The 16,805-nt window shown below is 50.4% G+C and overlaps 1 protein-coding gene across 1 annotated transcript in view; it reads right to left on the bottom strand.

Moving 5' to 3' along the window:
* The window catches only part of NAT8L (N-acetyltransferase 8 like), a gene marked incomplete at both ends in the record, with an annotated part of 30,293 nt that extends 15,803 nt beyond the window's left edge, over positions 1–14,490 (bottom strand). Inside the window, 2 exons of the mRNA XM_082482555.1 lie at positions 12,413–12,577; positions 14,157–14,490. Coding sequence (XP_082338681.1) covers positions 12,413–12,577; positions 14,157–14,490 — 499 coding nt within the window. The remainder of the gene's footprint in view (positions 1–12,412; positions 12,578–14,156) is intronic.
* Between the last annotated feature and the right edge of the window lie 2,315 nt (positions 14,491–16,805).

The following is a 16,805-nucleotide window of genomic DNA, read 5'->3' as shown; positions in this document are numbered from 1 at the left end:
CAGGCTTGGCACAGACAATGGACCTGTTGTGGATGATGCATTAACAGAAAATGAAAATTACATGTGTAAATCTCCGCATCTCTCAAATTAAAAAAAGCAAAAAAACCCAAACCTTTGTCATGTGTTCAGACTGCCATGCCAGACCAGTCAGGCCAAAAAGTCCCTACAAAAGCCTAATCCGGTTATTCCCAGACCTCCTGTGATGACCATCTATCAACATCTTGCATCCTACATCCACCTGAGTGGGCTTCCTTTGAGCCCCAGCCTCAATACCAGTCACAAGAGTCAGGGATTTGAGAGAGATTGGCAAAATAAATCACTGGAGTCAGTAGGTGACGGGCCGACTCTCGCTCCATTGGGGAGACACGTGGGAAATGAAGGGTGGTGTGCTGAGGGCTTGTAAAAGCAGATATTTTTGCACCCTGTGCAAAAGCAGATATTTTTGCACCATCAGCCCGTGGCACCCTCATTCACCAAGTACCCGTGGACAGGGGATCAGCTTATAAATATGAACAGCACCTACAGCAACCAGAGCCAGGAGAGATGCAAACCCACACGAACCTGGGTAGAAACACAGTATTTTGAGGATCCGTTGGATTTTCCCAACTACAAAGGCAACACTGAATCCCCGTACCTGATGCTAAGACAGGGCAGAATGAATATAACCAAAAGCAGGTTCACAGCTGCAACAAACCCTCCTCTTCTGATGCACCAGTTTTCCCTAAAACATCATAAATTCATCTTGCAGGCAGCTAGAACACACACACAGCAAACTCAAGGTTTACTCTGTCACTGCATTTCCCATTTATGTCACAAGTCTCCTGTAAATATCAAAAAGGATGTCCCTCAGTATACGCTAAACTCCCAACAAGAGGCAAAGGATTTCAGCCCGTGATCAAGTTAAAGCAAATGCTCCACTGAATCTTTAAGCCAAAGTGTCCCAGAGTTCAGTTTCAGTGAACGTGGGGAGGCTTGTGAGGGTTTTGGTTTTTTTTTTGTTTTTTTTTTTTTTTTTTGTTTTGTTTTGTTTTGTTCTTAGAATGTCACTGAAATCCTCTTTAGCTGTTTGAGTTATCCATGAAAAATGTTCCCACTTATCAAGAATCCTTGCAGATGCTTTGATGCTTTTCAGGCTACTGATGCCTCAAAAAAAGCCCCGTAAAACCTGATGAGGGCTTATTCCCAAATGAAAATCACTGCCCAAGAGGCACAGCTTGATGTTATCCTCTGAACACTTGCAGGTTCTGAAATCACACCAGATGTATATTTTCATAGCCATTAAGTGAATCTAATTGACTTTACAGACAGCAAAATCTTGAAAGGGTGTTTTACAAATGCCCCTTTTAAACAGTTCGGATTTTTAAAAAACAAACTCTCATTAGCATCTCTTTCATACAGTAACTTCTCCCCCTCTCCCTCCCCCCCAACTTGCTTTCTCTCTTTTCTAACAAATCCCACCACTAACGATGTAATTCCAAGAGCAAGGACTTTACCCACACACTCACTGCTGTTAGGTGGAGTATCTGCCATGCTTTTATTGCTCTGCCTCTAACTAACCATCATCCAAAATTGCTTAGCGCTTACCAATGGCAGGTGCTCCAAACCAGGCTATTTTCAAAGGCTTCTCATTGCAGTTCTAGTATTTAACATCATTTTAAATTGAAAGATTACAGATTTAGGTCTTCCCTAGGTTCCCACTAGAAGTGTTACACAGTGTTTCTGATGCTGCTATCTAGTTCCAGGGAGGATGAACAGATTTGGCACCTCCAAAAAAAGAACAAAAACCCCCGATCTCAGCAAAAGAAACGTGTTTCCCCCCTCCCCCCCCACTCCAACTGTAATAATGATTTTATACATCCTATTAAAATGGCAAGTACGGGTTTTATAGGAAAAAAAAATCATAGTGGAAAAGATCAATAGGCTGTGCATCTGGGAGCAATACATCTGGGAGTTATGCGGGTCAGATGCTTTAAAGAAGGTGTAAGAAATCCTGTTGTTGGCAGCTCATTTGCCTTTAGGCAAAATGTTCTCTCCCCACCATCACCGACACGTGGGTTTGTGCGCTGACGCACTCTGTTTTCAGCTTAGCAGACACAATATCCTCATGCTGCTGACTTCTATTTATTTTCTTATCTTTGTTATTCTGAGTATTCTACCAACAAAAATAAATACTTGTGCTCACCATGCAAAATATCTGAACGACAAATTAAGGAGGAGAAGAAAGTACTTACAGAATGAAATTAAGCAAAGGGACATAAATTTAAACCGTAATGGGAGGAAGAAGATCAGAAAGATACAAAGAGGGACGCTGGGTGTGGGACTACCACTCCTGGGAAATGTCAGAAGTGATGAATGAAGCAAGAACCAGACCAGACAAACCCACCAGAGAATTCAACGCAGGGATGGACAAGAAAGCAAAGCAGAATTCAAAGCAGAAAAAAATGCAAATATTGCAGTTTCATACAAGGCTGGAAAAGTGGGAATACAGAATTTGCTGTGGCAGGGGAAAGAAGGGGGGAGAAATGGGAAGAAAAAAAAAAAAAAAAAAGAAGGAAAAAACACTACTGGTTCCCAATAGTAGATATTATTATCTGACATCTGTTGAAATGAGTGTTGTATGTGAGGTGCGCTGAGGAGCCATTCATGGCTGGACAGCTGGTCCATCACTGCCCGTTTCAATTAGCAGCATTAGTGCAGAGACCAAGAGCTGCAACTGTAAAAAGCAAATAAACTTGCATCTCTGATGCCGGTTTCCCAGTCAGGATTGAAGCACACTGGCGAGAGAGAGTAGGAGCAGCTCATATAGCAATTACTGGTGATCGAGGATAAATCTAGGCAAGCAGCTTACTTAAAAATGCAGTTTTGTCAATTCAAAACAATTTACACATTTGTCCTGAATTCACTGAAGATCTTCAGCTGGGAAAGAAGACGCAGACGAAAGCCAGGCTGGCACCAAACCTGCGCACAGCTCATCCCCCAGCGCCACTTGCCGACACACCTGCGCACAGCTTGGTCCTCCCTGGGGTCACAGGGGATGTCCCAGCTGCCGGGACTTCAGAGATGGTCCCCCCCCGACACCATCTCTTCCAACTACTACACTGGTATAAAATGCCCAAATATATAATTTAAACAGGGCTTGGGATCCTGGTGGTCCCACCGCTGTCTCAGTATAGATTTATGTGGCCTTGGGCAACCTGGTCTAGTGGGAGGTGTCCCTGCCTATGGCAGGCGGTTGGAACTCGATGATCTTCAAGGTCCTATCCAACCTAAACCATTCTATGATTCTATGAATCTATGCAAAGAAGAACAGAGGGACCTGCCTGGCAGGTAACAAACATTAATTGTATCATGACTCTGCCATAATCAGCATTTTTAAAATATATACTTGGCTCTGACCTTTGCTTCTTAAGGAAGCCTATAACAGAGCCAACAATTTTGTTTCAGGCTTGAAAAAGTATCACGTTCACCACTAAACACGGATTTTTTGCTGCTTAATAGTGAATAAACAGAGAAGGAGTAGTAAATCAGCTTAATTTGGATGAAAACCATCCTCCCTTTTATTTTCCAGTTCCTGAACTGAAAAATCATTTTCTCATAAAACCTCTGGTTTTCAGTTTTGCCACTTGGATAAACCCTAGAAGCAGCACATGAATGTTAAGTGACAAATAGTACTTGTAAGTTATCGTTTCAAGCAGCACATGCTAACGTGTGACTAATGCATTGTATTTTTTCTATTAGCGTTTACACTGTTGTAGATCCAATTTTAAACAGCAATATTTCACAAAGCCACTTAAAAGTACACCTGTAATACATATTTCCCATTACCTAATTTTGCAAAGATTCCTCTCACTCACAGAATCCCGATTTAAAGCGGAAACCCGGCTTGGCACTAAACCATGGGAGTCCCCGGTCCAAATTTTAGCGTTATCCTGTAAGAAATGTCAATTCCCAGATCTTGAAAGAAACACCTGTCATAATTATAGAGGATAATAAATTATACCATATACGCTTTCATAAATAGTTAATTGATTGCTGAGGTCCAACGGGTCAATAGATGACTTAAAAGAATGGCTCAAAGCTCTCTGTAAGAGACAGCATGACCTGTGCCTGTCTCTAACCAGACCACAATGAGCTAAGTTTTTACGCACCCTTAATAAAAGGCATGAGGCTTCTCTGTGATTCTGCTTGGCCCTTAGCAAAAAAAAAACCAAAACAACAACACACCAACCCAACAAAACAAACAAACAAAAAAACCCACAAACCCTCTTATTATTTGATTACAAGAAATAGATTTGTGAATAGAAACTAGGTAAGACACTGCTATCTTTGGATTCCCTTTAAGACTGCTTTCATTAGCCACCTGTCAGGAAAAAAATCCCACAATTCTTCAGCTTCCTATGGGGGGAAAAAAAAAAAAATCTAAAAATAAACTTTAAAGCTCCCTGTTTTGCTGATGCAGAAAGCAACAACAAAGACCCATACATCCCTCGGCTCCACGCAGAACCAGATACTGCCAAAACACTCTGCGAAGTCTCTCTTTTTGCTTTATTCTGGAAGGGAGTAGCATCAAACATGCGATTATTTGGAACACATCTCCAGTGCTGCAATACCAAAATAAAAGTGTGCGCTCCGCAATACTAATAAACAACGCCACGAGCTCCTGAAGCCCACGAGGGGCTCGCGGCCACCCCGAGCCCCACCAGCCGTTCCCACCCCAGGTAATTAAATACAACCTGCCTGTATAAAGATGTAGCCCTACAGAAGGAATATGCTATTTTCTGAAATTTGGAAACATTCTGAATGGATGGTCTTCTTGAAAATCAGGCCATGCATTTAGGCTTTTACATTAAAAACTGCTTTTTCAATATATTTAGAGGACTTCAGATAAAGAGCAACACTGACCAGCAATTTTTAAAGTATTGGAGCCACTGGTCACACACACTGGGAGGAACCAACCTGACCACAGACACTCCTGAATAATCCTAAGAGGCTAAATATAATACTAACTATAATATAATAATGGGCTTGGGAATAAGATTTTTCAGTTTATGCTCCTACATCCAAAATTCAACATCAAGAGGGGCCCAAAGCTTTGTACTTTTAAAACCCTTTTCACTAGTTCGATACCTGACGTGGAGCCTAAGTTTAGGCTACTATGAAAATCTTAACCTCAAACACACTTTTAGGTAATTGTTTTAAATTTTGGCCATTCCTAAGAAAGTGAGAGAAGGAAGAAGAGCCACTGAAAACCCTTTATAAGAGTAATTTGCGGAGAAAATTCTGCAGTCCTTTTTAGGTTTATTCACTAAGACAGTTGTAAGAAATTGCACATAACCATGCCAGAAAACATCCAACACCAGAGAAAACATTAAAAAAAAAAAAATTACTCAAAGCCAGAAAAAACCCAGAAGATGTGCTGTTCCTGCCCTCTTCATGTTCATAAGTCCTGGCATGGCTTGTTTTTGACAGTCTTGAGAAGTTAACTGTGCTTAAAAATCTACTGATCTTCAATTTACACAACTGATTACTTCTTGTATTGAAGATTAATGAACAGCACTTGCATGTACCGGGGTTTTTAAATACCTGCAGGCACAGCTTATGTTCAGAGGCATCACATCCACCCAGTCATGGCTACAACTTAAATACCGCTGCATTAACTGACACTCATGGCAATTAGGGACTACCTTTACAGAGAATTTTTGAATGCATGGAGGAAAAAAAATAGGTTATACTGCTCTGCAAAATTTACTATCAAATTTGTTTTCATCTAATTTTGACATGGGACCGTGCCAAAGCTCACGGATCTGAAGTGAGAGCTATTTTTGTCTTACGGATACGCATGTTGAGGAATGGGTTTGTGCATATGTTCCTGCTCCAGGAATAAATAAAAAAGGGGGGGGGGGGGAGGCTGCAGCGACTTGCCCATGAACGTATTTATCCCACTTGTGGGCATGGCACAGCCCCGAATACACAGGCTGCTCCGCTCTTCAGACAATTTCAGTTTTCCCACGTGCCGGTCCTTGGCTGGCAGCACCGCTCCTCCACTCGACGCTACCTGAACCCCCCCCAGAAGTGGAAATAACTCTGAAGAATGATGGTTTCGTGGGGTAGAAAGACCTCGAGTGGGTTGAGCAGAGCTGACCTGAGTGGGACCCGGGCTGTGTCACCTCCAGACCCACCTGGCACTCATTGGCAGGGGTGCAGGGCTGGGCCAGAGCCCGGCAGAGCTGCCTTCAGCTCACCCTTGCTGCTGGGACCAGGGAGAGCCCTCGGGGCGGTCAGCTCTGGGAACGTGGGATGGAGGTTAGGAACGCCGGGTAGTGGTTCGGTGCCGGCCCTGGCAGCGCCGTGCCTCGCTCACGGTGCCTGTGCCACAAGCCTGCGGGAGGGGGCTGCCTCCAGAGGCAAAAGCCAAGGTCCCCCCACAGCGAAAAAAGGCAGCCATGTGTGATGGGAGTATCAGGAGAGCTGGGTTTTGGGAAAGGCAATCTAACTTTAAATACATTTTGCATTATTCAAATAATAAATAAAAAAAAAATGTTTCAGTCCATTACTAATACTGGACAAAGCACATCTCTAACACTTGGAAACGTGAGTTGGTTTTCCTATTGCTTCCCAACTGGGCTCAGGACAGACACTGGAGATGAGAAATGCCAAACCAGGCTGTTCCAGTGCCACTGAGCTGTAGAAACCCAAAAGCGATGCTGGGAATTGCTAACCAGCAGCAGCAGCATCCCTGACCATCCCTCTTGCAGGAGGCCAGTCTCAGAAATATCTTCAGACATAATTCCCACTATAAAACATGTCTCTAATCCTAATCCTGTAGGATCTATCTGATGTGCAGATCGCATCCCTTGAAAAACTCTCATTGAATTGCAGGGAGATGCCAGCACATGAAATGCTCACGGGACGGACCCTCCGGTGCCTGAGGAGGAGACCTGACCTCAGTTCCCAGCAGCGGTGGGGAGCAGAGCCGGGAAACGCCAGGGCAGAGATAAGGACATAGCCTCTCCCCTGGGCTTTCCAGCTCCGAGCCCCACGCTAGACTCCTCAAGGCCCTATGTGGTGCGTGAGGAGAGGCATGAGCGAAAATCCCAATAGCGGACAGCTAGCTCACGGGTTTGGCAGGTACATGAGGTCAGGGAGCTACATAAGCCAGGAAGAAATGCTGAAGGATAGGGATGCTTCAGATTCCAGCTGCCTCTAGGGCACCACCAGTGGGGCAGGGCTCTGGGAAAACACATTCCTCCACTGGGAAGCAGCAGCCCTGAGCCCTCTCCCAGCATCAGGTAACTAAGCCCTCTTCTTCGCAAAGCAAGAGCTGCTCTATTCTTTCCAAACAATGTTATCAGCAGGCAGCGGAGCTCCTGCTTATCTGGCAGCTTAAGCACTACCCAGAATGTGGATGAACTGGGCTGAGGGCCACCCCTCTGCCCCGGGGGCTCTGTGGTGGGGAGGAAACCCCCACACACACCAGCTTGCAGAGGGTCTGCAAAGCAACCGCAGCTCCCAGGGTGAGGATCTCCTCCCAAGGTAGCCACTGTATCTTTCCTGCAGTCCCCACACCAGCCCATCACCCCAAAACTCACTGCTGCTCACCCCACAGGCACCCCCAGGGTCAGTAGGACCCACACCATTTCACATCCAGCTGCTCATCTCCTTGCAAACACCTGGGTTCAACTGCTCTGCTGCCAGCGCTGTTCCTCTGGCATCAAACCCACTGCAAATGGGCCCGATCCAGGAGCACAACTAAAATACTTGCTCATTACCCAGAAAAATCTCTCACTGAAGGTGAGGAACACCTGAAAAGGAACGAGCAGCAAACAGGCTCCCACCTCCTCACAACTCAGCTCTGGCCCCACCTCAACTGGCATCCTTCTGCAGAAGGATGTGATCCCAAAACCTCTGCCAACAAGGGCAGGACATCCCTCCTTTGGGCTCAGCTGAGGAATGTGCCATCCAAGAGTGGTGGGAATTGAACCCTAATGAGCCATCTCCCTGTAGCCCCTCTTCCTTAGGGCACTCCTGCCCCGTCCCCCAGGGAGTCTGGGATATGAGGGCAGGCTCTCCATCTGCACCCTCACATATTAGGGGACAAAGGGTAGCAGGACAGGGAGGTTCTGCTCAGCCCTGGATGGAGGCAGGAGAGCAGAGATGCATGTCCCCTCCCATCACAAGGCAACTGGAGGCACCCGCCTGCCCAAAGCTCAAGAGCCGCAGACATGCAGCCACTGCTGAAAACCACAGCTCTCAGCGTGGCGTGTTTAATCTGACCTGACACCTCCTGCAGCAACCACTTCGGCTTTACCCACTGTGTTACGCAAGGCAGATGCCCTCAAGACTCCACCAGGTCCTGCAGCCGCAGCTCTCCAGGTTGCCCGTCCGTCCTTCCCTGTGGCACTGGGTGTTGCAATGCAGCCACCCACCTCATCGCTGGTGCCCAAAACCACTGGCAAAAGCCATCTCCCACCACCACCAGATCTTTGCACCATCACGACACGTACGCACAGCCCTCAGCAGACTCTACCAGGACAGCCAGCAGCAGGACATAACACTTTAAACCACCACAGAAAGACGTGCTTGCTCCTCAGCCAAAGCCCCGGCTCCGCTCATTTTGGAGAGCGGCAGTTTTGTATTGGAGGCAAGGAGTCCTGGTTTCCATCAGGTCTCCAGCAGAGACCTCAGCCTTGCATGAATCTAACACACCAACCACTGCAAGAAATACACGACGCAACCAACCGGGACAGAAGCTTGAAGAGACACTGTAAAATTGATTAGTCGTCAAAATCATCAGACCATAAAAGGAGCTCCAGCTGTGCTCCTCTTATTTGCGTAGAGAAATGCAAGAGGCAGGGCTCTATTTAAAATTAATTCCTTGGGTTTTGTTGGGTTGGTGTTTTGTTTTTTGGGGTTTTTTTTGTTTGTTTACTAGAGCCTAAGTTACTCTGGTTGGCAATTAAGCCCATTATCCAACTCCTCTCTTTTCCACCACCCCAGTACCTTTTTTTATAGCCTACGAAGAAGAAAAAAACAAAACAAAACAGGAAAATTCAAATATGTGCTATTGTAAAATGAAAAACAGAAGTTTACAAAGAGCTCAGGAAGGTGTTTGAACCATTCAACCTTCTGTTTTAAGACTCCAGCACAGGATTCAACATAAGCAATTCCTTTCAAATCAACAGCAATTCCAAGTCATCCTGCTGCATATGAGCTCAAAGTTAAGTGATGGTCCAAATGTTCTGCCAGGTCCTTGGCGTAAGTGTAGGAAGGCAAGAGAAAAAGATTTAAATTTTGACTAGCGCCCTTTGCAAAAATCACTGTCAGCACGTATTTTTCGGTTCATACAAAGCCCAGCGGAAGAAATTTAAAACAATAACTAACTTGGAGGCAAGCGTTTCAGAAAAACTGCAGAAGAAAAACCATAATACGATGTAACTCGTGGGACTGTTCAACGCTAATCACTAAGCTGCGTGCTTACAGCATCTCATCGCAGACCGGGTCTTTTTGGTCTGGTTTTAAAACTGACCCACAGTTTTTGCGGATGCTTTGGCAAAGCTACCAGGAATGACACATTTTAATAGTTAAATTATTCCCTCACTGTAGACACCTGCCCTACTAGAGGCTATTTGCTGTAGATGCTCAGTACAGCGGTACCCCAACCTCGGGTACCACAAGAACCCTACTGCAAACAAGTTTTTCATGCCTGGGTACCACGGATGCCAAAAGCAAATCCTCAGTGAAGCCACGACCCCCATCATGATGCAAGACCTTAAAACCACATCCCGTTCTACCTTTGTGTCCACTACCCTAAGAAACAAGAATTCATAAACCCACCACAGAAATGCTCCCTTCCCCTATTCTCCATGCTGGAAATTCAAGCAGGTACACAAGGATTCTCCAAAGGAGGAGTGGGAAGTTGCCTGGCCATACTCCCAGCTAAAGCCAGGCCAACCTGCACATACATCAGGTTGGGTTTTTTTTAACTTGTCCAGTTGAGCTCTGACCATCCCCAGCCTCTCAGGGCCCCTGTGCCCAATTACCCCAGCTTTGACCGCTTGTTTCCCAACACCTCACTGAGAAAGCCTTCACTACCATCCAAGCTGGAGCAATACACAGGAGAATGAGCTGTTCTCATTCCCACTGCAACCATTTCTGCCTGCGTGCTAATTTGTAAACTAGCCGAATAAAAGACAAACTTGGGGCTGGAAGTTGTTTTATTGTCATTTTTCTGTCCTTTGGGCAGAACGGGCAGTGCTGACGTGGCACATCACTGCCTTTTTCCATACAGTCAGACAGACAATGCAGTTCAGCCAGATGCCGTCCAAAGTGCACAGATCTCCGGGATTTTCCAGGATGACTGTGTTTATATTGCTATCTTACAGGGAAGACACCCAGCAACTGTATTTTGGGGGGAAACAGGAGCAAAAGACTGGATTCATGCCTCGTGCACAGCTACACCAAATAGCACCACGCGGCTTCACAGCACACGGACAGGTATCACTGGTGGTGCCAGTCCCGACCCACGGACAACCTGCTCCTCCCCAGTCCCTAAAAGCCCCCTTGGTCTTTACCCAATTACGACTCCAGCCAACTTGCTTAACACCACTGTCATCAAGAACCCTTAACAAGCACCATCGATCCCATAAATCTGCTTTGTATGGCATGGCAGAAGCCTGATTACACATGATTAAATTCTGTCAAAAATTAAAGCCCACACACTTGGTCTAAAATTGAAATCAGCCCTTCGAGGTACCAAACAAAAGCAGTGCTAAGGTTTCAAAGACATGTGGGCAACACAGCTGAACCTGATTACATTACCCACACTAAACAAATCGAGGGCATTCCTCACTCTTCCTTTGAGTCCCTTTCCTTTATTTTCTATATACGCTAGTGTTATAAACACAGGCACTTTGATCCATGCCCTGAATCGTCACCGTACAAGTCCCAAGCATTAACGAGCGACGCAGCTCCAGCACCTATTAACTTCATATGACATGTTCTTATTCCGCTGGAGTCCCCTTGCTACTTTTTTTTCCCAGCAAAATACATTGTTGCACTTCACTAAAGAGGTTCAGAAATGTTTTGCTACCAGCCCTTTCATTCCTGTGACACCACCTTCAATGAAGATTGAGCTTTTTAAATATAAGTAACACGTCACTTGATTTTTACAAAAACAAGCACTGTAAATGAAACACAACCTATGTGTAAGATGAGACAAGATCTGTACAAGATGAGCACTATGATGAGAAATGAAATCTAAAGCAAGCACATTTAAGTTATTTGTGGATTTTTATTACAGGAAGAGCATAATATTAGAAAAATGTAATATTTTACTTTAGACGTGAAAGAGAGGGAAGTTTGTGGCTATGGCATTTCCTATGAGTCCTTTAAAAGTGCCCAGGAAGAGGTTTGTCACACCTGGGGAACAGCAATGATACAGCGAAAACACAGTCACACAGAAAAACAACAGAGCAGATACCCCGAGAAGGTGGAAATAGCCAGGGTGGGGTGGGTTACTGGCATCGCCTTTGCTCTCCCAGTTCTCCACTAGTACTATGTGACCACCAAAAGCAATCCTCGAACCCCAAGTGATCTCCCAGACATCCCCTTGCTCTGGTCCCCAACATGGATGCACACCTACAAAAAGGTAAATAGCACCTTCCCTGCCCGACAAGTTCCGAAGGGACCTTTTTTTTTTCCTAAATAATCACATAAGAGATCTTTTACAACTTAACAAGCAATATTACCATTAGATACTATGTTTTTAATTACAAATGGATGAAAGCATATTATGTCAAACCCAGGCAACATCCCTTTACATACCTGATCTGTGCCTCTTCCAAAACACTTGCATTAAGGAAGGTTCTTCTTGAATAATATGGGAAAATGGGCGCAATAACTAAAACAGGTTCCCTCTATGCATTTGGGCTAAAAAAGCTTTCGCCTCTCCCTCCTCCCACTGTCAGAACTAACTAATACCAAGCACAAGGAGCAAAGAAATACCGAGACCAAGAAGGAGGGGCCAGGGTGGACTTAGCCAGCAGTAAATAACAGCATCAGCGCTCCTGAGCGCCCAGGTCCCGGTCTCCAGAGCAGCTGCAGGACCCAGGAGTGCTGCACTGGGGAGGGGGGGGGGGCGGGTGTGTGTGGGGGGTGGCGGTGGATGTAGGCTGCCTTGGATGACTAGACATCTTGGGGGGTGGACGAAAAAAAAAAAAAAAAAAAAACCACCCCAAAACCCAACCCAACCCCAGAGACGGCTTTGTGGCTGGTATGGCTAAAGAGCTGCATTCTGGTGACTTTTCACTTTGCTCAGTGCTGCTGACAGGAGGAAAAGGCGCCAGCAGCAGGGAGCAGCCATGTTCCCCAAGCAGGGCTGGGGGAAGGCTCCCTGCGGGGAATTCATACTCACCTGGCGGTTTCATGTAATATTGCTCAATATCGGACATGTCCGTATGCAGCGCACAATCGAGATAGTGGAGGATAACTTTTCTACTGAAGTAGTACCTCATACCCATCAGAAAGATGGGCAAACAGCAGGTCAGCAGGAAGGACTTGGTCACAACAAAGCATATTACTATGGAGATAAGGAAGAGAAATAAACGATACCTGTCAGAAAAGAGAATTTAGTGTTGATTTCGGAATACAAACTCATTATTTAAAAAAAAAAAAAAAAAAAAAAAGAAAAAACAACAAACAAACAAGCACAGACAAAATATACATTTGCAGTACACACACAATTCACGCTCTTGAGATTATCGAGTTAAGTGACGGCGTATCACGCTGAGATAACCCTGGAGGAGTTTATGGGGTGCCTGGAGAGAGCCAGCGGGGAGGATGCTGCCATGCCACCCAAGGTCACACCGACACCCCCCCCCCCTTCCCCCAGAGAGGGGCTGGTGGGGACACCGGGGGCCAGGCACACCCCCGGCCCCGCTTCGCTGTCCCCGCCAAGGCCAAAATGCGACCAGGGCGGAAAAGCCACGCTGCGGGCACACCGCTCCGCAGCCATGTGTGTGTCACTGCGGCATTACTATTTCCATCACGGGAAGCACTGACTCCCGGGGAAGCCACCACCCTGCCCGCCTCCGTGCCGGGGGGGTGCCACTGAGGACCTGGGGGGCTCCTGCGGACACCCCCGAGGCAGCGGCTCCCCCCGGCACGGCCGCAGCCTCCCAGAGCCGCTGGCTGAGACCCCCTGCGCCCCAGCTGCCTGCTGGGGGGTTGGGGGGTATCCCCCTCCAGCACAGGGCTCCGTCCTTCCCCCCCGGCTGAGGGCACGTAGGGGGGGGCCGGGGGTGTGCAACCTGCCTTGCAACCACCAAGGGCAGGAGAAACCAGCCCAAAGCTTGCTCAGGGTGGGGGTGCACTTGCAAGGGGGGGGGGGGGGGGAGGGGAGCACACACTATTAATAATGTCACCCCTACTTCCTTGCAATTATTTGCCGGGGGGGGGGGGGGGGGGGCACCCTGCAGGCGCTATTTGGGGGTGCAACTCTGGGAGGTGAGCTTCCCCCCCCGCCCACCTTAGCCCTCCTGCAGGGGTTAACCCCCCGGGGTGGGGGGCTTAAAGTGGGGGGTGGGGGGGGCTCTCCGCTGGCGGGCCCGGCTGTCTCCAAGCAACGCCGGTACCGGCCCCCCCCCCCGGGCTGCGCGGGGGCGGTGCGGTGCGCGCCTTGCACCGCGCACCGCTTCCCTTCACCGCACACTACCACCCCCCAACCTCCCCCCCCCCCCCCCCCCCCCCAGCCTGGAATAACTGGAAGGACGACTCTACCCTAACCCCCGCGCAACCTACGCGGCGGACCCCCCCACCGCTTCCCTCCCTTAAAACCCCCGCAGGGTCGCACATCCCCCAGCAGCTCAGGGCTTCTTCTCCCCCCCGCCATCCTCATCTCTATCCCTGCTCCCCCCCTCCCGGAGCCCGCCTGCCCCCGCCGCAGCGCTGCGGCTCCGCGGCCGCCCCGCACGGTGCTGCGGCGCTTCTCCGGCCGCACCGCCGCAGCGCGCCCGGGCCGGCGGGTCCCCGCTCCGACCGCTTCGTGAAGACCCACGGGGGGAATGGGGGGGGGATGGTGGTGGTGATGATGGTGGGGGAAGAGAAAAAAAACAACCAAACCCGCGTCCCCCCTCCCCCAAAAGGGAGCGGATACTCACCCGCCAGCAGCCCGTAGAGCAGCTGAGTGAGGGGCTGCTGCTTCAGCCCCCTGAACGCCGTGTTGGGGATCCGCTCCATGATACCCTCGTAAAATATGCGGCGCACCACCTCCTGCTCGGAGGGGTGGAATTCGCGGATATAGACATTGTCGCGCCGGGGGTCGTCTTTTGGGGAGGTGAGGGGGGGCGGGGGGGAGGAAGGGGAGCCCGCCAAAGAGGGCCACATCTGGGAGGAGGAAACAATGATCGTGTCTTTTTTGGATCCCGGGATTGATTCATGATCTTCCGCCACAATCTTGGTCTCACAAACCATCTTGGGAGACAGACAATGCATGCAACCTGGCCGCGGGGAGGGGGCGGAGGAGAAAAACGGGGAGGGGGGAGGAATATAAAAAAAAATAAAAAAAATTAAAAACAAAAAAAAAAAAAAAAAAAAAAAAAGGAAAAGGGGAGGGGGAAGGAGCGGGGCGCGGAGTAGGGACGGAGACCCGCCAGGCAGCGGCGGCGGCTGCGCGGGGCGCGGAGCAGCGCGGCCGGGCGGGCGGGGAGAAAGGAGCTCCGCTGCATTTTGGAGAGGCATTTATAGGGCGGGGGGGGGCCCGCGGGTCCCCGGGGTCCTAGCGCCCCCCGCATTGGCTGCGCGGGGTCGCCATGTGATCGGGGGGGGCGGGACGCCTTCCCCCCTTCCCCATCCCCGCACCGCCCCTTGCAAATTACTACGGCGCGTCCCTACGCGGGGGGCGGCGGCGGCGCCTCGGCCTCCTCCCGGGGATAGGGGGGGGTCGCACATCCCTATCCGCACGCACCGCTGCATGGCGGGGTGGTGGTGGGGTGCGTGTGTATTTATTTATTTACAGCGAAAGGACCTGGCGCCCGGCAGCTTTCTGGAACAGTCGGTGCGGGAGGTTGCGGGGCGGCAGGGGGGATGGGATGGGGCACCCGGCGTCGCTCGTACCGCACCGCACCGCGTCCCGGCGGGCTGCGGCGTGGGCTGCTCCGTGGTGAGTCATTCACCGCGGCGGCGCGTCCCTGCTCAGCCCCAGCGCGGCGCTGCGCGGGGCGCGGAGGGGCGTGCGTCCGTCCGTCCGTCCGCGCCCCCCCCCCCCCCCCCCCCCCCGCGGGAACGCTCTGCGGGGGTGCGGGAGGGGGTGCAGCCGCCCTGCCCCCAGCGCCTCCCGAGCCCCAGATAAATTCCCCACCCCCTCCGCATCTTACACACCCCCCACCACGCATCTCATCCATCCACAGCCCCGGTCGGTAACTTTTCCTGCCGTGCCCACGCCGTTGCGCGGTGCGGGGAGGACGGCCGGCCCCGCCGCCTCCGCACCTCTCCGCGGGGCGGAGAGAGGAGGCGGGGGCGGGGAGGGATGCGCAGGGAGAAGGAGGAGGACGGGCTCCTCCTCTTCGCAGGACCCGAAAAGCTTCGGCCTCTCCCGGTTGGAACCGGCCGGCATCTGCCCGAGGCATGCGCCGTGCACGGCCGGTGCAGGGATGGGGCGGGGGCGAGGGGTTGCTGGGCGGGGAGCCGGGGTGCCCCGGACCCCCTCCCCCCGCGAGGTGCATCCCCCGAGAGCTTCATCTGTGCCTCCCCCTGCCAGGGGACACCCGCACAGCCACCCCTGCGGGGTGCTGCTCTGCCTCCCCTGGAAACTTCACCTGTGTATCCCCCGGGGAGGTGTATCCCCTGCAAGCTTCAGCTGTGTCGTCGTCCCGTTCCCCCCCTCCGCAAGCCACACATATGCACCCTTCTTGAAGTGTCGTCTGCGTCTCCTCCTCTGTGCAAGGTGCACCTGTGCATCCCCTTGCCAGGAGACCCCCACGCACCCACCCCTCTTGGAGTTGTATCCCTGCACCCCCCGAACGAAGTGTACCCACACACCCCACTACAAGCTCCGTCCCTGCACACACCCCTGGGAGGTGCACCCATCCATCAGTGAGTGCAGCTGTGTCGCTGGCACCCTGCAGGATTTGCTGCCCTGGGAGCTCACGGGGTACGTTTTGGTCCTCAGGAAGATGCGCAGTGACTGGGTCTTCGCTTCGAGCTAAAGCTCGATTTCACTGTGATGATTTCATTGTGGTTTCATTGCTTCACTTTTCTATTAAATTTGTTCAGGACTAAGAGAGGGGAGAGAGTGAAGGATTAGGTAAGGGCTCGGAAACCTTCCCAACCCAGAGGAGCAGTGCCAGCACCCCACAGGCTCACACTGCATCGGGCATCCCTGGTGCGAAGCAGCTCCTCGGGCGGCGGTGGGACCTGCTCGTGGTCAGCCGCTGCAGTGCTGCCAGCCTGCTCAGAGGGGATGGCACTGCACAGCCTTACTGGCAGCCAGCTCCAGCACCTGCAGAGTTCCCGTGTCTAACGAGCATCTTCTGCAACTGTAGCCAGAGCAACTCCCAGCTCCCAAAGCCCGTGACTGTCTGAACCACAGATCAAAATGTAGGATTATAAAAGATGGCATGGTGCAGGTACGATGGGGGTCTTGCAATGGGTGGATGGGTTAGCCAGAAGAGCAACATCTCCTGCTCAAAAGTGAAACCTCCTATGGGAAGGAGATCCCCTCACGGGGAGAGACAAGACATACGGCATCCCTGCATTCCCCCCATCACGTCTCACCTCAGCAAGGATCAGTTGGACTCCTGCACTCAGGA

Source organism: Vanellus vanellus (assembly GCF_965231255.1).
Source record: "Vanellus vanellus genome assembly, chromosome: 4".
Classification (NCBI taxonomy): Eukaryota; Metazoa; Chordata; class Aves; order Charadriiformes; family Charadriidae; genus Vanellus; species Vanellus vanellus.
Note: the sequence above shows the minus strand (reverse complement) of the source record. Positions and strands in the feature narration are given on the sequence as shown.